The sequence below is a fragment of the Anomaloglossus baeobatrachus genome, chromosome 7 (genome assembly GCF_048569485.1).
Source record: "Anomaloglossus baeobatrachus isolate aAnoBae1 chromosome 7, aAnoBae1.hap1, whole genome shotgun sequence".
Classification (NCBI taxonomy): Eukaryota; Metazoa; Chordata; class Amphibia; order Anura; family Aromobatidae; genus Anomaloglossus; species Anomaloglossus baeobatrachus.
Window position 1 is genome coordinate 59,504,104 of NC_134359.1, and position 24,092 is coordinate 59,528,195.

Below are 24,092 nucleotides of genomic sequence, written 5' to 3' on the forward strand. Positions count from 1 at the left end.
TCAGTATCTCTGCTGATAGAGACAGATGACTGGACAACAGGCAGTGGATTTTTCAGATGGTGAGACAGCGCACGCACACACACACACACACACACACACACACACTACAGACCAAAAGTTTGGACACAGCTCATTCAAAGAGTTTTTTTTTATTTTCAGGACTCTGAAAATTGTAGATTCACACTGAAGGCATCAAAACTATGAATTAAAACATGTGGAATGAAATACTTAAAAAAGTGTGAAACTGAAAATATGTCTTATATTCTAGGTTCTTCAAAGTAGCCACCTTTTGCTTTGATTACTGCTTTGCACACTCTTGGCATTCTCTTGATGAGCTTCAAGGAGGTAGTCACCGAAAATGGTTTTCCAACAGTCTTGAAGGAGTTCCCAGAGATGCTTAGCACTTGTTGGCCCTTTTGCCTTCACCCTGCGGTCAAGCTCACCCCAAACCATCTCGATTGGGTTCAGGTCTGGTGACTGTGGAGACCAGGTCATCTGGCGTAGCACCCCATCACTCTCCTTCTTAGTCAAATAGCCCTTACACAGCCTGGAGGTGTGTTTGGGGTCATTGTCCTGTTGAAAAATAAATGATGGTCTAACTAAACGCAAACCGAATGGAATAGCACGCCGCTGCAAGATGCTGTGGTAGCCATGCTGGTTCTGTATGCCTTCAATTTTGAATAAATCCCCAACAGTGTCACCAGCAAAGCACCCCCACACCATCACACCTCCTCCTCCATGCTTCACGGTGGGAACCAGGCATGTAGAGTCCATCCGTTCACCTTTTCTACAAAGACACGGTGGTTGGATCCAAAGATCTCAAATTTGGACTCCTCAGACCAAAGCACAGATTTCCACTGGTCTAATGTCCATTCCTTGTGTTCTTTAGCCCAAACAAGTCTCTTCTGCTTGTTGCCTGTCCTTAGCAGTGATTTCCTAGCAGCTATTTTACCATGAAGGCCTGCTGCACAAAGTCTCCTCTTAACAGTTGTTCTAGAGATGTGTCTGCTGCTAGAACTCTGTGGCATTGACCTGGTCTCTAATCTGAGCTGCTGTTAACCTGCGATTTCTGAGGCTGGTGACTCGGATAAAGGCCTGCTGCACAAAGTCTCCTCTTAAGAATTGTTCTAGAGATGAGAAGGTGTGTCCAAACTTTTGGTCTGTACTGTAATATATATTATATATATTTTAGATACGATAAATGCATAACACTTTCGAATGAGAACAAGTTGTCTAAAAACGTGAATTTTATGACCTGTAGACATTTATTATGGCCGCACTCTACAGGAAGCACTTACGTGATGACACTGATAACGAGCAATATGTACATACACCGTACTGCAGTAGACATGTTTGGATATAATTCGGGATTTAATAATCTCTTTTGCGGATCTTGAATAACACAACTTTTGCATGTTCTTGAACACACTGATGTAATTTTTAAGCAGTGGGAATTTTAGAGAAAAGTTTCGCCAAGGCCGAGCACAGCTGTAAGTCAGCGAAACAGCTACTGATAGAAAACCATGATAAAGACAAGGAATACTGTTGGGAGAAGACAAAGTCACAAAACAAACATGGCGACAGAAGGATGAAAGGGCCATTCACAATTCTGTATGGGGAGCGGAGGGCAGAGGGAGGACGCTTAGAAAACACATGAGTCTTTAAGGAGGCAAAAACAGAATAATTGTATTCACTTGGAGTGATGGGGCCAACATGGATTTTGAGCTAAGAAAAGGTCAGTTTGGCCTGGAGGTATTGTACACTATCACCTCCAAGACCTATACAATTCTAGGTTAATCTGGCAAAAAACAAAAAAAAAATAAAAATAAAAAAACAGGCTACTTTTAATGCCTTCCCCGTAAAGCCTGTATGATCCTAATAGGAAGATGGGGGTTGTCGCATCTTCCTAAATGGGTTTTCCAGAAATCAAACATGTTAGCAATTTACTTCTTACTAGAAAACCTGTTCTTAAGAATTTAAGTATTTTTAATTCTATAGTTTACAACCTGTTGCCTAGGTTCCCAGCCACCTCTGTAGTCTATCAGCGGTGGTCAGTTTCCTAGGCAAGGAGCGCAGTGTTTGTAAGCTCTTCGCTATAAAGAATACATGTGCTGGATCCCCTGAGCATGACCAATGCTGCAGAGGGAAAGCGGTCTCTGTTTTCGGCATTGGAGAGTGTACGTCTCAGGCCGCTGGTCCAAACTGACAATCATGGGTGCATCCCCTCCCCCCCAACAAGCAGCAATTCAGGAGGCTAGTGCACTACTGATGACTGGGAATGAAAGGCTTTAAAATGCTCATTTTACATGAATTTAAAAAAAAAAAAAAATTCAAAGAAAATTATTCCGCTTTACATGATAAGTACAGCAGCCTCATCAGGTCTAAGATGTCTATAAAAATAAAGTAAGCGATTATTATTCAGCCTTACATGGCAAGTCATCAACACCAAGAACACAACCAATGTTTGGGAATAAATTCACTTAAATATAAAATCACTGACAAATTATGCGATTGCATATAAAACCAATTTTTATTAAATATAAAACATTAAAAATGATGTTTGTTGGCATTTTTAATGTTTTAGATTTAATAAAGATTGGTTTTATATGCAATTGCATAATTTGTCGGTGATTTACATGGCAAGTACAACAGCCTCATCAGGTCTAAGATTTCAATAAAAAAAAAGAAGGGAATTTTGTTTACTTACCGTAAATTCCTTTTCTTCTAGCTCCTATTGGGAGACCCAGACAATTTGGTGTATAGCTTCTGCCTCCGGAGGCCACACAAAGTATTACACTTAAAAGTGTAAACCCCTCCCCTCTGCTATACACCCTCCCGTGCATCACGGGCTCCTCAGTTTTGGTGCAAAAGCAGGAAGGAGGAAACTTATAAATTGGTCTAAGGTAAATTCAATCCGAAGGATGTTCGGAGAACTGAAAACCATGAACCCAGAACAATTCAACATGAACAACATGTGTACACAAAAGAACAAACAGCCCGAAGGGAACAGGGGCGGGTGCTGGGTCTCCCAATTGGAGCTAGAAGAAAAGGAATTTACGGTAAGTAAACAAAATTCCCTTCTTCTTTGTCGCTCCATTGGGAGACCCAGACAATTGGGACGTCCAAAAGCAGTCCCTGGGTGGGTAAAAGAATACCTCGGTAATAGAGCCGTAAAACGGCCCCTTCCTACAGGTGGGCAACCGCCGCCTGAAGGACTCGTCTACCTAGGCTGGCATCTGCCGAAGCGTAGGTATGCACCTGATAGTGTTTCGTGAAAGTGTGCAGACTCGACCAGGTAGCCGCCTGACACACCTGCTGAGCCGTAGCCTGGTGCCGCAATGCCCAGGACGCACCCACGGCTCTGGTAGAATGGGCTTTCAGCCCTGAAGGAACCGGAAGCCCAGAAGAACGGCAGGCTTCAAGAATTGGTTCCTTGATCCACCGAGCCAAGGTTGACTTGGAAGCCTGCGACCCTTTACGCTGGCCAGCGACAAGGACAAAGAGCGCATCCGAGCGGCGCAGGGGCGCCGTACGAGAAATGTAGAGTCTGAGTGCTCTTACAAGATCTAACAAGTGCAAATCCTTTTCACATTGGTGAACTGGATGAGGGCAAAAAGAAGGTAAGGAGATATCCTGATTGAGATGAAAAGGGGATACCACCTTAGGGAGAAATTCCGGAAACGGACGCAGAACCACCTTGTCCTGGTGAAACACCAGGAAGGGGGCTTTGCATGACAGTGCAGCTAGCTCAGACACTCTCCGAAGTGATGTGACTGCCACTAGGAAGACCACCTTCTGCGAAAGGCGTGAAAGAGAAATATCTCTCATTGGCTCGAAAGGTGGTTTCTGAAGAGCCGTTAGCACCCTGTTCAGATCCCAGGGTTCTAGCGGACGCTTGTAAGGAGGGACTATGTGGCAAACCCCCTGCAGGAACGTGCGTACCTGCGGAAGCCTGGCTAGACGCTTTTGAAAAAACACAGAGCGCCAAGACTTGTCCCTTAAGAGAGCCGAGAGACAAACCCTTTTCTATTCCGGATTGAAGGAAGGACAGAAAAGTGGGCAAGGCAAATGGCCAGGGAGTAAAACCCTGATCAGAGCACCAGGATAAGAAGATCCTCCACGTCCTGTGGTAGATCTTGGCGGACGTTGGTTTCCTGGCCTGTCTCATAGTGGCAATGACCTCTTGAGATAACCCTGAAGACGCTAGGATCCAGGACTCAATGGCCACACAGTCAGGTTGAGGGCCGCAGAATTCAGATGGAAAAAAGGCCCTTGAGACAGTAAGTCTGGTCGGTCTGGTAGTGCCCACGGTTGACCCACCGCGAGATGCCACAGATCCGGGTACCACGACCTCCTCGGCCAGTCTGGGGCGATGAGGATGGCGCGGCGGCAGTCGGACCTGATCTTGCGTAACACTCTGGGCAGCAGTGCCAGAGGAGGAAATACATAAGGCAGTCGAAACTGCGACCAATCCTGAACTAATGCGTCTGCCGCCAGAGCTCTGTGATCTTGAGACCGTGCCATGAATGCCGGGACCTTGTTGTTGTGCCGGGACGCCATTAGGTCGACGTCCGGCTTCCCCCAGCGGCAACAGATCTCTTGAAACACGTCCGGGTGAAGAGACCATTCCCCTGCGTCCATGCCCTGGCGACTGAGAAAGTCTGCTTCCCAGTTTTCTACGCCCGGGATGTGAACTGCGGAGATGGTGGAGGCTGTGGCTTCCACCCACAGCAGAATCCGCCGAACTTCCTGGAAGGCTTGCCGACTGCGTGTGCCGCCTTGGTGGTTGATGTATGCCACCGCCGTGGCGTTGTCCGACTGAATTCGGATCTGCCTGCCTTCCAGCCACGGCTGGAACGCCTTTAGGGCTAGATACACTGCCCTTATCTCCAGAACATTGATCTGAAGGGAGGACTCTGGCTGAGTCCAGGTACCCTGAGCCCTGTGGTGGAGGAAGACCGCTCCCCACCCTGACAGACTCGCGTCCGTCGTGACCACAGCCCAGGATGGGGGCAGGAATGATTTCCCCTTCGACAAAGAAGTGGGAAGAAGCCACCACTGAAGGGAGGCCTTGGCTGCCCGAGAAAGGGAGACGTTTCTGTCGAGGGACGTCGACTTCCTGTCCCATTTGCGGAGAATGTCCCATTGAAGTGGATGCAGACGAAACTGCGCAAATGGAACTGCCTCCATTGCTGCCACCATCTTCCCTAGGAAGTGCATGAGGCGCCTCAAGGGGTGCGACTGGGCTCGAAGGAGAGATTGCACCCCTGTCCGTAGTGAACGCTGTTTGTCCAGCGGAAGTTTCACTATCGCTGAGAGAGTATGAAACTCCATCCCGAGATATGTCAGCGATTGGGTCGGTGTCAATTTTGACTTTGGGAAATTGATGATCCACCCGAATCTCTGGAGAGTCTCCAGAGCAATGTTCAGGCTGTGTTGGCATGCCACCCGAGAGGGGGCCTTGACAAGGAGATCGTCTAAGTAAGGGATAACCGAGTGTCCCTGAGAGTGTAGGACTGCTGAGAGCAATGATTCAACAGTGCCCGGGGCCTGTGTTACCGGTCTGGACTGCAAAGCTTCTAGTATCTTAGCAGACCATTTATCCATAGACTCAGAAAGTTTGTCAGCGAATACTGCAAACTCTGTCCCTGTCACCTGGACAGTGGCAGCAGGTGGTTCCACCTGGGCCGAGGGTCCCACCAGTGGCAGAGGCTCTGGCTGAGTGAGTGTCACAGGGGCCGAGCATTGCACACAATGAGGGTAGGTGGAACCTGCAGGTAGCATAGCCGCACATGAGGTACAGGTTGCAAAGTAAGCCTGTGCCTTGGCACCCTTGCTTTTTGCGGACGACATGCTGTTGTCTCCTCTTAGAGCAATCAGAGAGGGTATATAGCCAAAAGCAAATAGTGCGGCCGTACAGAGTAAATGTATACAATATAAGCATATAAATATACACTTCGGCACCCAGGGGGGCCAGCACCTAGTAACAGGTGCGGCTTACCGACCGCCCTCAGCGGTTGTGTGACCACCAGATTCCCTGCCTGGGCCTCCCAGAGCTGTGGAGCTCGGTGTTGTCTCCCCTCTGAAGTTCTCCAGCGTCAGAAGTGCTGATAGGAATGGCTGCCAGCGTTCTGAGAGGAGGGAGCCGTGGACGTGCCTCAGAAAGTGCGGAAATCTGGTGCCCCACGGTGCTCAGTGAGGGGGGAGGAGGATACTAAGTATGCTCCAGCCCTCAGCGCTGACGTCCAGTGCAGCGTCCCGCCCTTACCCCTGACTGGCAGGCCAGGGGGCGGGAGTATGCGGTACTAGGCCGCAAAAGCCGGAGACTAAAGTTATAAGCGCGGCCGGCAAACAAGCGCGGTCAGCGCGGTAGTCCCGGCGCACAAACACACCCAGCAGCTGCTGCAGCGTCCATTACACAGGCGCTCTATGCGCCGTCCCCAAGGGGACACAGAGTACCTCAGAGGAGCAGGGCCTGTCCCTGACGATACCTGGTCTCCTGTCCAGCAGATTCCCCCAGGGGCTGCGGAGGGAGCACGGTCCCAGTGCCTGGTGACCGGTTAGGATCCCACTTCACCCAGAGCCCCTAAGGGATGGGGAAGGAAAACAGCATGTGGCTCCAGCCTTTGTACCCGCAATGGGTACCTCAACCTTAACAGCACCGCCGACCAGAGTGGGGTGAGAAGGGAGCATGCCGGGGGCCCTGTTATGGCCCTCTTTTCTTCCATCCGATATAGTCAGCAGCTGCTGCTGACTAAATTGTGGAGCTTGCGTGCATGTGTGCCTCCTTCAACACAAAGCATAAAAACTGAGGAGCCCATGATGCACGGGGGGGGGTGTATAGGCAGAGGGGAGGGGTTTACACTTTTAAGTGTAATACTTTGTGTGGCCTCCGGAGGCAGAAGCTATACACCCAATTGTCTGGGTCTCCCAATGGAGCGACAAAGAAAAATACTCGGTAATTATTCAGCCTTAGGGTACTTTCACACTTGCATTCAGCGCAGTCCGTCACTATGGAGAATAGCGCAGTCCGTTAATGCACTGTGCTATTGTCCATAGACTTGTATGGACGATGCACTGTAACGCAAGTGTCAGTGTTGCATCCGCTGGACGACGCAGCGTCGTTATTTTGACACTGCGCCAAACGGGAGGAACGCAGCATGTAACTTTTTTTGAGCAGCGCAATCTGTAGGATTTCACTGCGCATGCCCTCTCTGGCTCCCTGCACCCGTAACCAAGGTAAATATCGGGTAACCAAGCAAAGTGCTTTGCCAATATTTACCCTGGTTACGTGTGCAGGGAGCCCGACACTTCCCCGCTTGGCTCCGCCCCCTCCCGCACTCCACTCCGCATGTATGTACACACACACACACACACACACACACACACACACTCTCATCTGTCCTCAGCGCCATGGCCCACTCGGCTCCACCCACTCCGCACTCCGCCCCCCGCACACATCCTCGGCGGCCGAACGATCAGCTGATCGACCGGCCGCCGGCATGTGAGAGCGCTCAGCTGATCGTTCACAATAGTCTGCTGCCGGTAAAACTGTAAAGAAAGAAAAAAAAAAAAAAAGGCTTTCCGTTGTTTTGTACGATCCGTTGCACCCGTTGTGCCAAAATATGCAACACATCCGTTGCATCCGTCACACAACGCAATGCAACGGACGCCGTTCAACATAAGTGTGAAACTAGCCTTACATTAGAGCCTCATGAGGTCTAATATGTCTATAAAATATAGTAGGCAATCATTATTCAGCCTTACATGGTAGGTACAGCAGCCTCATCAGGTCTAAAATGTCTATACAATAAAGTAAGCCTTTGTATCGAGTAACTCCTCTCGTATTTATTTCTGAATGTTGCACATGTTTCATGTTATTTGTGCGTGACCTTCTTAATATTTTTGCCAATTTGTAAGAAAATCTCAACATTTGCTTGTCTATATTCCTATTTTTATCCAGAACATGTCATTAATCACCGCATTACCAAAACTACAAAAAAAAACACAACGATGACAACAAATCCAATTATGACTTGGATGAACCAGACATTCCCACTCGTTAAGACGGAGAATTACCACTCAGTCTGTGGGAAGGTGTAATCCTGCCATTTATCCTCATCGACATTTCTCATCACACATACAAATAAAATAAAATATTGAAAAAAAAAAAATAAATAAATATTTCTGCAATACATGCAGTCCTAGTGCACTGACGTAGCTGCTTTTTCCTCGCACCTATATTGCTATGCTGCACTGCGCCCTGCATTTTGGGCAAGGGCCCGAACCAGTAGTGACTGGAGATATAAAAAGAGAAGTATAAAATCATTTTTAGAAGAAAAAGAGAAAAAAAAAAAAAAAAAAAGATCACCATAGAAACTGTCAATATAACATGTGGTAAGAGAATGCAGCATTCTTTCCCATCTCTAGAATTCTTCTATACAGGTCCACATTTTGGATACGACCGGTATCTGGTCTCAAATACGGTCCAGCCTCTCAATATCTGCGTGTTAAAGGGGTTCACTGCTTGGACAAAGCCTTTTAGATGCTTTTAATTGTTCATGTAAAGTTAAAAAAAAATAAATAAATAAATAAATAAATAAATAAATAAATAAATAGAATCCCGGCCAGCACCGGCCCCGTTTCGAACTCAACATCTAAGTGAAGAAGTCCATCAGCGGCCGCCGACCGGCAGCAGCACCACTCATGGGGCGTAACAATGTCACATGGGCACCAGGAAAAAAGGAGACATTGCTGGAAGGCGCCAGGCAATGAGGAGAGTAGGAAAGATATATTTTATTTTCTACACGAGACTCAAATTTACAAAAGGGGTTTAGCTCCCCACAAACACCCCATGTAACTAGGAATGTACGTGGACTTTTCACCTGTTTCTATATTTTTGAGGACTTTATCAATAATCCACCTTGTATCCGATGTGGATTTCAACAACCAAAAGAGTCTACGGCTCAGTATTTTTTATGTACTTCTTGGTTTGTTTTTTTTTTAAACTAGGCCATTAATATCAGATTATTGAGCTCCGTCTCTAAGGGCTGCTTCTCACTTGCGAGTTTCTCGCAGTAGAGCAATGCGAGAAAAACTCGCATTGAAATCGGACACATGTTAGTCAATGATTCAGCTCTCATCTGCGATTTTTTTCCTCAGTCCAAATCGGACCGAGAAAAAAATCGCAGCATGCTGCTTTTTTGCGAGTTTCTCGCACCATTTGTCCCAATGATTTCCTATGGAAGGGGATTAAAAGTAGCATCACACACGCGCACCACCGTTCACATTTGCGAGTGTGGCAGTAACTTCGCACATTAGATGAATGTGACAGCACATTCCCATAGGTTAATTAAATGACACATGTGTAATAGCTTTTATCTAATTAAGATGTTGCATGAAACTAGCATCGCAATCGCGACACACACGCGAGCAAAAAGCATCGCACTAGCGTTGCACTCGCACCTAACGTGAACTAAAATCAGCCGAGTATTTTTCAGCCCAGTCGGACCGATTTTACTCGCATAGATGCGTTTCCACCCTTAGGAAGACTGCAAATCATGTGTTTAAGGGGCCAAAGTACCAAGCACTTGAGCATGGTAGTGCCTGCTCATCACTAGTTACGAGTACTGAGCACCCGAGCATGGTAGTGCCCGCTCATCACTAGTTCCGAGTACCGAGCATGGTAGTGCCCGCTCATCACTAGTTACGAGTACCGAGCATGGTAGTGCCCGCTCATCACTAGTTACAAGTACTGAGCCTGAGAATAGTAGTGCTCGCTCAACACTAGTTACGAGTACCGAGCATGGTAGTGCCCCCTCATCACTAATTACGAGTACTGAGCCTGAGAATAGTAGTGCTCGCTCAACACTAGTTACGAGTACAGAGCATGGTAGTGCCCGCTCATCACTAGTTACGAGTACTGAGCCTGAGAATAGTAGTGCTCGCTCAACACTAGTTACGAGTACAGAGCATGGTAGTGCTCGCTCATCACTAGTTACGGGTACGGAGCCTGAGCAGAGTAGTGCTCGCTCAACACTAGTTCTGAGTACCGAGCATGGTAGTGCTCGCTCATCACTAGTTCCGAGTACCGAGCATGGTAGGGCCCGCTCATCAGTAGTTCCGAGTACCGAGCATGGTAGTGCCCGCTCATCACTAGTTACGGGTACTGAGCCTGAGCATGGTAGTGCCCGCTCATCACTAGTTATGGCCCCCACCGATCCGCTGTTCTCTGCTCCGACGGACAGATGTAGACAGTTGCAGAGATGAACAGCACAGCTCCGTCAACATGTTTAGTGGCCACGGCCAAATACTGCAGATCAACTCCTCTTCATCTGCCAGAATAGCACAACAAGCTTTTCTAGCCAATAAATGCAAAATTTGTAACATCTTATGGCCCAATTCATCATTTGTGATTTCTTAAAAGTCACTGTACAAAATTCTTCAAAATGAAGCACAGCGTTCATAAATTTGGCGTAAAGATGTATATAGAGTTTTTCCCAATTCTGACGGAAAAAACGCACTTTTTTGTCCGACAACAGGTGACTAGAGGCCTGGGAGGGTGAAGTGAACACAGCCATGATTGTTTTGCTCTGGATCAAAGTGAAGGATTCAGAAATTCATGACCCATTAGTTCTAACTACAAAACTAACAATCTTGGTGGACAAAGAGGCAAAACAACTAGTGTAAACCCAAATGTACCAATATGCTTAAAAGCCGTATATGCATTTGCAAAAATAAAGATATATACTCAAACAACAACAAAAAATAACCAAAAAGTGCAATAAAAACAGAAACATTTGTAATTCTGGGGAAAAGAGAAAAAAAATATACGATTATATACCTTAATTGGAGCGGTGGAGAACTTCACTTTCCTGGCAGGCATGAGGTCCTCTTCGTCGGACAGGCCGGGTACTTCCTCGTAATCGCTGCTGAAGTCATAATCCGCATCTTCATTTACTATGAATGTGACATTTTGGGCTGCAGGCTGTTCCCCTTCGATGTCTTTATCATCATCGAAGGCGGCATTTTCTATCCCAAAAGCCTCAGTAGAATATCGTACTAGGTTTTTGTTGTTATCAATCGGTTCTTCAAATTCACTTCCCTCCTCGTCGTCGCTGTCCGCCTCTTCGGTGGCTTCTTCTGTTGGTTTTGCTACATCTTCCACAGGACTTTTATGCTCTTCCTTGACCTTCCTCTCGGTGATATGGAGGCTATCATTTAGACAAGGCTTTGGACCAAGAGGCTTTATGTCCTCGAATACGTCATCTTTTAGGTTTGCATCTTCTTCGCTCTCGGAGGACTCGTTCTGTAACACCACCAGCTTTGCTCGCACCATCGCAGTCTGAGTTTTGGCCAACACCGGAGCTTCAGAATTGGTTTCTTTAGTACCCGGAAGGGAGTTGTTATTCTGAAGACAAGCAGACTCCTCTTGAAGTAATGCATTTTTTAGAGTCTGACCATCATCCAGGCTTGGGTCTTCTTCTACTGTTTGATCCTTAGCAGTAACGTTTTTGGTCCCATCATTATTATTTAGGCCCGTATTCGTCAAGGCAGTAGTGTGGTTAATGGTCACTAAAGAAGTACTACCGGACTCTATTAATATTTCATTAGTCTTCGACAAGTCTTTAGGTTCCTCTCCGTCACTGTCGGCAAGAAAACTTTCCAATCTCCTGCTTATAGGTCCCGCATTTAAGGAGGAAGAGGAGGACAATGATGATGATGTTGACCGGTGGCTGTTGTACTGATTGTTTTCGGATGACGTAGACGTGGTGGACTTTGCAGAAGCGCTACTGGAGCTACGATCACAAGAGTCGCTTTCCATTTCAATAGATCCATGTCTGCGGTCAAGCTTGATCACCTTGTCCTCCTTGGTTGGAGAAGACCTGTCAAAAGTACTCTGGTGGTTGAGATTTCTTTCAAAGATTTTCCTAGTTTCTGAAAATTTTTCCGCCAAGGCTACTTTGTCCAAATCGACTTCTTCCACTGTCCTGGCGACCTTATCAGGACATGGCACATCGGGGCTGATATTTAAGGCATTATTCTTTTGCACACTTACAGAACTGTTTGTCGGAGGAGGAGAAGGAACCTCAGGCTTTATAATTTTACTTTCCACGGGATCAGGAGGAGATGAGCTCATCTGCATGAACATATTCTTGATCTTGTGCACCCGATTGCCATAGGAGGCACGGCCTCGGGTAAGGTCCCCCTGTGCTCCATTAGCATTTAGCTTCAAAGTTGTGGGCTTCGGAGAAATTTCTGGTTTGACCCCATCGAAGGAACACTTGATAGCCTGAAAATCAGACTTGTACGCGTTCCTGTGAGGAGAAGCGCTCCGGAGGTTCCTCTCCCCTTTGCCTTCTGTTTTCATCATTTTTTTTTACGGTTCTGAAATTGGCCTGCTTGAGAAAATGTTCGGCGTCACTCCCCTCTCCACATGGACAACGAGGATCACAGGAATTAATGCAGCGCTGGGTTCATGGGAAATCCCAAGCAGTGAATCACTCCCTCCGCGCTCAGCTGTCTGTCTAATTTCATTGCCACAAGACAACCATCTGCTGAAAGAAAGAAGAACAGAGTCATACGCGGAACAAGACAAATGTCCATGAGGTTTTGTCATCAGCTTCTTGTATCAGGAGTGCATTAAATTAAGGGACATCTGCATAACTTTTATGGAAAAGCCACCGAGTGCTCCAGAAAATATGCAACAGGAGGAGCTATTGATAAAGAAAATACACACAAGTCAAGCTCCAATAGTCACCCAACTGCGGAGAGCAACTAAAAGGCCGTCTGCCCGTGCCAAGAATGTACGAGAGACTATATCCGCTACAAATAAAACGCGACATAAAGTGTCATTTTCTCAAACTTTTTTCCTAGAATTAACATTTTAAAGGCCTCGGGTACTTAAGATGCATTTGTACAGACATCATATGTCACATTGTTTCAGAGGTGCGCTCCAGGGAACTGCAACAGGGGGTTTTAATTTGGGAACCTCCAGAGTGATCCATAAGATTAGATTTGTATCGGATGTATATTTTGATTGTAGGGGATTCCTGTAAGGAGCTTTATCACCAATGCAAAATATTAGGAATAAATAGTAGTGATGAGCGGGTACTACCATGCTCGGGTGCTCAGTACTGGTAACCAGTGATGAGCGGGCACTACCATGCTCGGGTACTCAGTACTGGTAACTAGTGATGAGCGGGCACTACCATGCTCGGGTGCTCAGTACTGGTAACCAGTGATGAGCGGGCACTACCATGCTCGGGTACTCAGTACTGGTAACCAGTGATGAGCGGGCACTACCATGCTCGGGTGCTCGGTACTCGTAACTAGTGATGGGCGGGCACTACCATGCTCGGGTGCTCGGTACTCGTAACTAGTGATGGGCGGGCACTACCATGCTCGGGTGCTCAGTACTTGTAACAAGCAGTTAGACAATCGGAGGGGCGCAACTCGTGTACCAAGTATATTGGAAGTCAATGAGAAATTCGAGCATTATCCCGGAAAAATGCTAGAGTTCCCCTTGACTCCCATTATACTTGGTACACGGGTTGCACCCATCTGAACATCCAACTGCTCTTCCGGAAAAATACTCTAGTGTCACATTGCCTTTCATTATAATCTGTACATGAGTCGTGCCAATCTGAACGTCCGACTGCCTGTTACGAGAACCAGGCACCCGAGCATGGTAGTGCCCAATCATCACTAGTTACGAGAACCAGGCACCCGAGCATGGTAGTGTCCACTCATCACTAGTTACGAGTACAGAGCACCCGACCATGGTAGTGCTCACTCATCACTAGTTACGAGTACTGAGCACCTGAGCATGGTAGTGCCCGCTCATCACTAGTTACGAGAACCAGGCACCCGAGCATGGTAGTGCTCACTAATCATTAGTTACGAGTACTGAGCACCTGAGCATGGTAGCGCTCACTCATCACTAGTAATTGCTTAAGGTCTAACCGTTGGCAGTCCCCCTGTGCGACCTCCTCTTCATTCACTTAATGTAGATTATGGACAAGCCATTGGCCATCTTCACCCGTCCCGTAGGCGAACAGCACAATGGTCACCTGTGCATCCATATATTCAATGGTGCAGTACAATGACAGTCACCATTCACATCTATTAGGGACAATTTTTTAAAGGGAATCTGTCACCAGGTTTTTGCTCCCCTATCTGAGAGAAGCATAATGTACAGACAGAGATCCTGATTCCAGCGATGTGTCACTTACTGAGCTGTTTGCTGTCATTTGGTAGAATCAATGTTATCTCGGCTGCAGATGTAGCTGTTATACAGTGAATATACTGGACTACCTGCAGCATGCCAAGTAGTCCTCCAATGATAATCTCCTGCTGATTAATCAGTGATTTTATCAAAACTACGCTAAGCAGCCCAGTAAGTGACACATCGCTGGAATCAGGGTCTCTGTCTCTACATTATGCTGCTCTCAGATTAGGTGGCAAAAACCTGGTGACAGATTCCCTTTAAGAGGCCACTTAAAAAGGTGTTATCCAAGAAAAACCGCCATACATATTAGTGAGCAGAAAAAGCACAAAATCAGGATCCTCTTCTTAAGAATTTCTCCTGTTCCAAAATTGGGACACCGGCTGATACAGTTATCTAATCCCCTCACAGTCTATATACGTACACACCTATTATAGCCCTGCTCTGGGACCACACTCCTACCTATGAGTGCTCCCCTTTATATTTCGCTTTGACATGAGATCAGACGAAGCCAACAACTCCAGGTGCACTGGTCTATGTGTATGGGGAAAAGAAAAAAAAAAAAAAAAAAAAAAAGGATGGGGCATGTTAAATGTCAATATGCCCAATCCTTTATTTGCATGGAATATAGCCCACCGTTAAGCCTTCGTAGAGAACAGCCCTGACTGTAGGAAGTGTTAGAGGATGAGTAAACACACATTAACTAATGACATTTGTTTACTCTCCTGGAACGAGGATGTGCCCTACCGATGTGTGACCTCTGCAGACAATCGTCTCATTGTCCATTCCATCCATCATATGGCTAAGGAGGGCAGTGATCGGCTGCAGCGGTCACATCTAGGAAAGTAAACAAAAACAGATAGAGTCGCAAAATTGAGAGCGACAACATTTTCCCCATTAAAGACGGATGTCAGTGATGGGGGCGACTTTCCCAGACTTGTAGAAAGTGCCGCTGCGGCCCAATGTGGGGTCATTGACTGCCGCCTGGTCCGGCCTGGTACTACAGCCCCCACGGGGCGCGATGGCCGGGGACCACTCCTCTAGATATTCCGGTGAGGGCCACAAATATCCTTCCCATGAAAATAATATGGGATTTGCTGCTGAAGACAATTTGTTCTTGAACTTGCTGTGATACTTCAGGGCTCAGCCATTCATGTGCTATAAAGGGCTTCCAAGTCTTGTTGGACGGCAGCCCGGCTGGAGAGCGCAGGATGAGCGCCTGCAGACAATGGATGGGGAAGTAGAAGGCACACCGGAGCTTGTGGCCCCCAGCAGCGGCCCCCAGCCCGCCAGGACCGGCCCCCGCTCCGCACCTCCGCTCTGCAGGCTCCAGGCGACCTCGCGGAAAACTTTACAAAGTTACCTGAACTCCGGCTCTCCCCGCCAGACAGCGCGCGGTGGACCCGTCCCGAGGACTGATATGAAGCCAAGGAATAATCCAACCGGGAGTTTAGGGGGTGGAGGGGGGAGTACTCAGTACTAACGTGGGCTCCTTATGCCACTCTTCGCCGTGCCGCCATCACTCTTCCCTCCTCCCCCGGCTTCAGGCTCCTTCTTCCTCCTCCTCGTTCTTCCCAAATAACTAACTGCCAAACGCCAGCCGAGCGCGTGCACGGCGCCCAGCCAATCCATGGCTCCAGGCGGCGCGCGCCCCCGCTCCCGCTGTGACTCAGGGCAGAGAGGAGGAGACGGCGGAGAACTTCCCAGGGCGCGCCCCCGTGTGCGGCCTCCCGCGCCACCTACAGGGAGCAAGCGCGCATGCTCGGCAGAGAGCTGACCACCTGAGGATCTCAGGGCAGCCGGAGCCACAAGTCCCAGCAAGCCTTGTATGCAGTGTTCACACCTACGGTGCTTTGTGCTGCGGTTATCTGCCATGGCCATATTTTCTGTACAGCTGTACGTCATCAGGAGAAATGAACTACCCAAGTGGTTACCCATTTAGAACTTGACTATGGCTATTTCCAGGGGTTAACCCTAGAACGCGCAAGCAATTCAATCTACCATAGAAAACAAATGACCTAGCAGGCCTGCGAGGCCCCAGGTATGCGTTCTAGGGTTAATATGGATAATAGCACCATAGAGTGCATATATGTTACTGCAATGCAGTGCTAATACAATACTGCCATACAGTACTTTGACAATATCGCCATACACTGCTTATACAATACTGCCATACACTACTAATACAATACTGCCTTACACTGCTTATACAATACCGCCATACAGTACTAATACAAAACTGCTATACAGTACTTTAACAATATCACCATACACAGCTTATACAATACTGCCATACACTACTTATATAATACCACCATACACGCAAATATACAATACTGCCATACACTACTAATACAATACTGCCATACACTACTTATATAATAGCGCCATACACTGCATATACAATACTGCCATACACTACTAATACAATACCGTCACACACTGCTTATCTAATACTGCCATACACTGCATATACAATACTGCCATACACTACTAATACAATACTGCCATACACTACTAATACAATACTGCCATACACTGCATATACAATACCGCCATACAGTACTAATACAATTCCGGCCTACACTGCTTATATAATACCGCCATACACTGCATATACAATACTGCCATACACTGCATATACAATACCACCATACAGTACTAATACAATACTGCCATACACTGCTTATATAATACCGCTATACACTGTATATTCAATACCGCCATACAGTACTAACAAAATACTTCCATACAGTGCTTATACAATACTGCCATACACTACTTATATAATACCACCAAATAGTGCTAATAGAATACCGCCATACAGCATTTATGTACTACAATATATTGCATGTATGATACCACCATACAGTGCTATAAAATGCCACAATATAATTGTAAGGTGAATAGAAAATACTCCATACAAAGCCACAATACAGCACTAAAGCAATACCATAATACAGTGCTTTACCACCACATAGTGCCTAAAGAATTCTATTATACCAAGCCACAATACACTCATATATTACCTATATAAGGTCACCGTATAATGCTATATTTTGTTATTTATAATATGGCCATATTGTATATAAGCTATACCATTATACTGTGCTACAATATTAGGATAGAATGCCTAGATAATACTACAATAGAGTGCCACATTACAACCATACGATGCACCAATACAGACATTTAAGGCTTGAATAATACAAATGCCATCTCTCTGGATCTAGAGACTTGTGACAGGATCTGGGCTAGAGTCGCTCTTTGCCATCTGAGACTCCTCACATTAAACATATTCCCTTTCCTTTGATGCTGAAATTGTTAATGTCAGTTTTACTTTCCAGCAGCTTCTGACTCCAAGCCTCAGGGTTGGTGACCTCCCTTCCCCTAAATATATGGCCACATCTCCCTGTAGACAGTACCGGTTATTCTGATTCATTCTGAAGCTTGGCCTCGAGGTGGAAGGAGCTGCTGAGTCCTTGTTGTATGAAGTGGTGTGGTGTAGGCCACAATCCTGGTGTCTGATTGCAGCCGTGAAGTTGGGCTTTATCCTTTGTTGTTTCCCCTGTCTGTTGTACCTTCCCTTCTTGTTGTATTAGTGCAGCATTGGGACTAGCAATCCTCACCTGCCAGCTCCCTAACCAGGGTTATTACTGGGTCTTTCAGGATTTCATATATCCTGTTCGGCGACATGTGCAGAACCTGTATAGGGACTGGCTAGGAGTACAGGGTGCAGCTGCAGGAGGTGTCCCATAATCCTCTTCCCTTGCACCAGGGCCCACTGTTGTTAAAGGCAGTTGTTAAAGGCAACCTGTCACCAGTTTTATGGCCTATAAGCTGCGGCCACCACCAGTGGGCTCTTATATACAGCATTCTAACATGCTGTACAGTCATGGCCAAAAGTTTTGAGAATGCTACAAATATTAATTTTTACAAAGTCTACTGCTTAAGTTTTTCTAATGGCAATTTGCATATACTCCAGAATGTCATAAAGAGTGATCAGCTTAACAGCAATTACTTAAAAAAGTCAATATTGGCTAAGAAAATGAACTTTAACCCCCAAAACACATTTCAACATCATTGCATTCCTGCCTTAAAAGGAGCAGCTAACATTGTTTTAGTGATTGTTCCATTAACACAGATGTGGGTGTTGATGAGGACAGGGCTGGCAATCAATCAGTCATGATTAAGTAAGAATGACACCACTGGACACTTTAAAAGTAGGCTGGTGCTTGGTATCATTGTTTCTCTTCAGTTAACCATGGTTATCTCTAAAGAAACACGTGCAGCCATCATTGCTCTGCACAAAAATGGCCTAACAGGGAAGAGTATCGCAGCTACAAAGATTGCACCTCAGTCAACAATCTATCGCATCATCAAGAACTTCAAGGAGAGAGCTTCCATTGTTGCCAAAAAGGCTCCAGGGCGCCCAAGAAGGACCAGCAAACGCCAGGACCATATCTTAAAACTGTTTCAGCTGTGGGATCGGACTACCAGCAGTGGCGAGCTAGCTCAGCAATGGCAGCAGGCTGGTGTGAGTGCTTCTGCACGCACTGTGAGACGGAGACTGCTTGAGCAAGGCCTGGTTTCAAGGAGGGCAGCAAAGAAGCCACTTCTCTGCAGAAAAAAACATCAGGGACCGACTGATATTCTGCAAAAGGTACAGGGAGTGGACTGCTGAGGACTGGGGTAAAGTCATTTTCTCAGATGAATCCCCTTTTCGATTGTTTGGGACATCTGGAAAACAGCTTATTAGGAGAAGAAGAGGTGAGCGCTACCACCAGTCTTGTCTCATGCCAACTGTTAAGCATCCTGAAACCATTCATGTGTGGGGTTGCTTCTCAGCCAAGGGAATCGGCTCACTCACAGTCTTGCCTAAAAACACAGCCATGAATAAAGAATGGTACCAGAATGTCCTCCAAGAGCAACTTCTCCCAACTGTCCAAGAGCAGTTTGGCGCCCGACAATGCCTTTTCCAGCATGATGGAGCACCTTGCCATAAAGCAAAGGTGATCACTAAATGGCTCATGGAACAAAACATAGAGATTTTGGGTCCATGGCCTGGAAACTCCCCAGATCTTAATCCCATTGAGAACTTGTGGGCAATCATCAAGAGATGGGTGGACAAACAAAAACCAACAAATTCTGGCAAAATGCAAGCATTGCTTATGCAAGAATGGACAGCTATCAGTCAGTATTTGGTCTAGAAGTTGATTGAGAGTATGCCAGGGAGAATTGCAGAGGTCCTGAAGAAGAAGGGTCAACACTGCAAATATTGACTTGCTGCAGTAACTCATTCTAACTGTCATAATAACTTTTTGGTACTCATAATATGATTGCAATTATATTTCTGTATGACACAATTAAAAAACAGAGGGCAACAGATCATGTGAAAAAATAATTTTGGTGGCATTCTCAAAACTTTTGGCCATGACTGTATATAAGAGCGCAGGCCGCTGTACTAACATAAAAAACACTTTATAATACTCACCTAAACTGGTCGCTGCGGTGCTGGTTGGCCCGGTGGGCGGCGCTGTTCTCCGGGACCGGCGCCTCCTCTCTCGGCCATCTTGCTCCTCCGTCTTCTGAAGCCTGTGTGCATGACGCGTCCACGTAATACACACTGGCTGTTCACAGAGTGCTGTATCCAAGCATATTAATGGAAAGTTGAATGGAAGGCAAAAAGTGTGGTAGAAAATGGTGCAGAAGCAACCGGGATAACCACAGCCTTGATAGGATTGTTAAGAAAAAGGCCATTCAAGTATTTGGGGGGGATTCACGAGGAGTGGACACTGCTGGAGTCAGTGCTTATAGAGCCACCACACACAGACATATCCAGGACATGGTCCAAAAGTGTCACATTCCTTGTGTCACCACTCATGACAATAGACAACGCCAGAAGCGTCTTACCTGGGCCAAGGAGAAAAAGAACTGGACTGTTCTCAGTGGTCCAAGGTGTTTTATTCAGATGAAAGTAAATTTTGCATTTCATTTGGAAATGGCGGTCCCAGAGTTTGCTGGCCAATCAAGCACAGTGATATTGTAGTTAGTAAACCAGGTATTGGTACTTTTGGCAGTGTGGACAGGGGCCACGTCCTACTGGAAAATGAAATTTCCATTTCCAGAAAGCTTGTCGGCAGAGGGAAGCATGAAGTGCTCTAAAATTTCCTGGTAGACGGCTACACTGACTTAGGTCTTGATAAAACACAGTGGAGCTACACCAGAAGATGACATGGCTCCCCAAACCATCACTGATTGTGGAGACTTCACACTAGACCTCAGCAGCTTGGATTGTGTCCTCTCCACTCTTCCTCCAGACTCTGGGACCGCGATTTCCAAACGAAATGCAAAATTTACTTTGATCTGAAAACAACACCTTTGACCACTGAGAACAGTCCAGTTCTTTTTCTCCTTGGCCCAGGTAAGACACTTCTGGTGTTGTCTATTGGTCATGAGTGGCTTGACACAAGGAATGTGACACTTGTAGCCCATGTCCTTGGATACGTCTGTGTGTGGTGGCTCTTGAAGCACTGACTCCAGCAGCAGTGTCCACTCCTTGTGAATCTTCCCCAAATATTTCAATGGCCTTTTCTTAACAATCCTATCAAGGCTGCGGTTATCCCGGTTGCTTGTGCACCTTTTTCTACCACACTTTTTCCTTCCACTCAACTTTCCATTAATATACTTGGATACAGCACTCTGTGAACAGCCAACTTCTTTAGCTATGACCTTTGTGGCTTACCCTCCTTGTGGAGTGTGTCAACGACTGCCTTCTGGACATCTGTCAAGTCAGCAGTCTTCTCCATAACTATGTTACCTACTGAACCGGACTAATGGACCATTTTAAATGCTTAGGAAGCCTTTGCAGGTGTTTTGTGGTAATTATTCTAATTTTCTGAGATGACTTTTAGGTTGTCATTGGCTGTAAGCCATAATGATCAACATTAACAGAAATAAACACTTGAAATAGATCACTCTGTGTAATTACTCTATATAATATATAGGAATAGATCCCTCTGTGTGTAATGACGCTATATAATATATGCATTTCCCTTTTTGTATTGAATTAATGAAATAAATTAACTTTTTGATGATTATTCAGATGCACTTGTATGTGGTACATTCGCTCGGCTGAACACTCAGTTACAAGTATGTTGTGTTAACACTTACAGAGATCATATAATACCCTCATTATTCTTATTTTTGTAATGAAACATATGTTTCTTTCACAATCCATTAAAATAATTGTAAATGACGGTTTTCCGTTGGGTTCTTCTGTTTTTCGTGTTCACAGCTTCCATCATTTTTTTATTTATTTTTTTAAAATTAAAATAAAAGAAAGTTGCCAGGGTAACCAGAAGTGAAAACTGCTACAAATACAGAAAACGAGAAGTTCCCCCTCCTATGGACGGTGAGCTGTAGAGCTGTACGGCTGGAATATACGATGATGATGATGATGGTACATTACACAGTTTACAGCTTTATATTGCAGAATGAACTCTACCTGAGTTTTATGGCACAAGTCAAATTCATCCAATATTCCCCTAATGTAAAGCTTTGCTAATCATTTATTTGCATGCTGCTTACAGCTTTTGTGTTGTGATTGTGAATTGTGGAGCAGCCGATATTGGATACAATTTACTCTATAAGTATTTATATTACTGTGTTGTATCTCATCATCATCATCATCCATGGACGGCTTGGTTCTCCTTGATGGCATTGTAAAGAGATGCACCTATCCAGGTATATTATGGTATAACACTCATAATAACATGTCCTGCTTTCCACACCCAATCTTTAACATGAGTTGTAAAATGGGAACATGTGAAAATCCCATGCAGCCACGTCCCTCGGAGCAGTTCTCATTAAAATTAATAAGCTGCCTATGTAATTTGAGGACAGGCTGGGTCTTCCGCAGACATAGACTGTGTACAGCCTGCGTTGCTAATAGGTGAGTGATGAATGGGAAACCCCTTTTATTAAATCATAATAGGCTATTTGAAAATGGATTTTCTTCATCAGATCATTCTTTTGAATGTTCAATCATATCTGTGCATAAATAAAAATTCGGATTGCACTTTCACAATGTTATTCAATGAGTTAATGCTGACTTGCGATTTTATCCTCTGCGGTTTTCAGCCTGATGAAAACGTCTCAGCAGGCATCTTATGGTCTCATAAAACGTCTGAGACTCGCCAATGCAAGTCAATGGCTGCAAAAAAAACGGACGTAACACAGACCATCCATATGCAACCGATTTTTACGAATACATTATCATTCTGTAGCCCAGAACACTGCACATTGATTGTAGAATAATAGCTGCTGAGATTAAAAAAAATGTCTCTCATACAGATACTAGGCGAGAAAAAAAATCGCACTCGTGCATAGAACTCGCATGACATATGGAATACCAAACAGATTTCAGTCGTCCAACTTTTCTGGATGAAAATTGGATCAATTTTTTTATACTCAGATGTGAGCAAACCCTAAAAAGGTATTCCCAAAGGCCACCTCTCCATTCCACCAAGCTTACATTGGTGAGATCATTCTGATCAGAGATTATAACTCTTTCTTCTTATCTCATCTCCACCACAAAGTTTAGCGCAACTTTTATTTGGCCATAGATCAGAGGAGCGGAGCTCAAAAGAAGGAAGATAGGATTCTAAATTCTCTCACTAAAGGTTGTCCACTACTTTTACAGTGATGGCATATCCATAGGATGGGTCATCAATGTCTGATTGTCCAGAGTTGGAAACCCTGTACCTTTGCTGATCAGTTGTTTTCGGTACCGTTGGGCCAGAAGTCAACCATAAATGTTCAGTTCCAGAGTTGCTCCGCTGTCTGATAGCGGCCGCAGCCGGGTACTGCACATCCGCCTCCTATTGAAATCAAAAGGAGGGAGATGTGCAATACCCGCCATGACTATGCTATCAGAAGATGGAGTATCTCCAGAACTGAGCATTTCTGATGACCTGCTGCTGCCACCGGGATCTAGAACGTGGGAAGTGTTGGACCCCTGCCGATCAGACATTGATGATTTAACCTAAGGATAGGCCATCAAAATAAAAGTAATGGACAACCCCTTTAGCTCAATCTAAAGCTAGTAAAACAGAGAACAATGAGGAAAAAGGGTTTTCATATGTTGCACCAAATAATCACTGGTTCAAGAAGTCCAATTAATGAATCTTTATTTTGCACAGGTCTACGCGTTTCTGGAGGTTCAGCTCCCTTCCTCAGGACCGTCAGGCATAAGAAAACATCAAAAAAAAGAGAGGAAGGGAGCTGAGCCTCCAGAAACGCGTAGACCTGTGCAAAATAAAGATTCATTAATCGGACTTCTTGAACCAGTGATCATTTGGCGCGGCATATGAAAACCCTTTTTCCTCATTGTTCTCTGTTATCTGCCACTCGGGTTGCTGCTACCGTGATCCAATTTATCCATGCTTGTACAGTAGTTGTGACTTTCACAACTATATCTGGTGAGTACAATTGCTCCCTGTTCTCCTCCCACACATTATTGGGGTAAGACCCTATTGCGCTTGTGTTTCCACAGCTCTTTACTGATAAAGCTAGTAAAAGACAGTGCAACACAAAGACTATAGAAGGCAAAAAGTGGTAAATTTGTAACCCCTTGGCATAAATTAATGTACCTGTACATCTACACTGGGTTCAGCATGTATGGAACGGGCTCAGGAGCTGAGTCAGCTCTACACTTGTCAGATGTCGGTCGTGTTATACACCTGGTATCTACCTGTAACAGCAGCGGCGGAAGTTAGCTCTGATCACTGTTTAAAGGGAACCTGTCACCACTTTTTTGGCCTATAAGCTGCGGCCACCACCACCAGGCTCTTATATACAGCAT

At 45.7% G+C, this 24,092-nt stretch overlaps 1 protein-coding gene across 4 annotated transcripts in view; it reads right to left on the reverse strand.

Annotated features, from left to right (window-relative positions):
- LOC142245060 (neurabin-1-like) overlaps nt 1-15,857 on the reverse strand; it is a 208,833-nt gene extending 192,976 nt beyond the window's left edge. For 2 of the 4 annotated variants that reach the window (XM_075317337.1, XM_075317334.1), the window contains exons 1-2: nt 15,591-15,857; nt 10,844-12,554 (exon numbers count right to left, since the gene is read on the reverse strand). In XM_075317337.1, the coding sequence (XP_075173452.1) occupies nt 10,844-12,373 (1,530 nt within the window). In that variant the 5' untranslated portion in view covers nt 12,374-12,554; nt 15,591-15,857. Of the gene's footprint in view, nt 1-10,843; nt 12,558-15,590 lie in introns of all 4 variants that reach the window. The other 2 variants (XM_075317335.1, XM_075317336.1) reach the window with 2 other exon arrangements.
- Nucleotides 15,858-24,092: the final 8,235 nt, after the last annotated feature.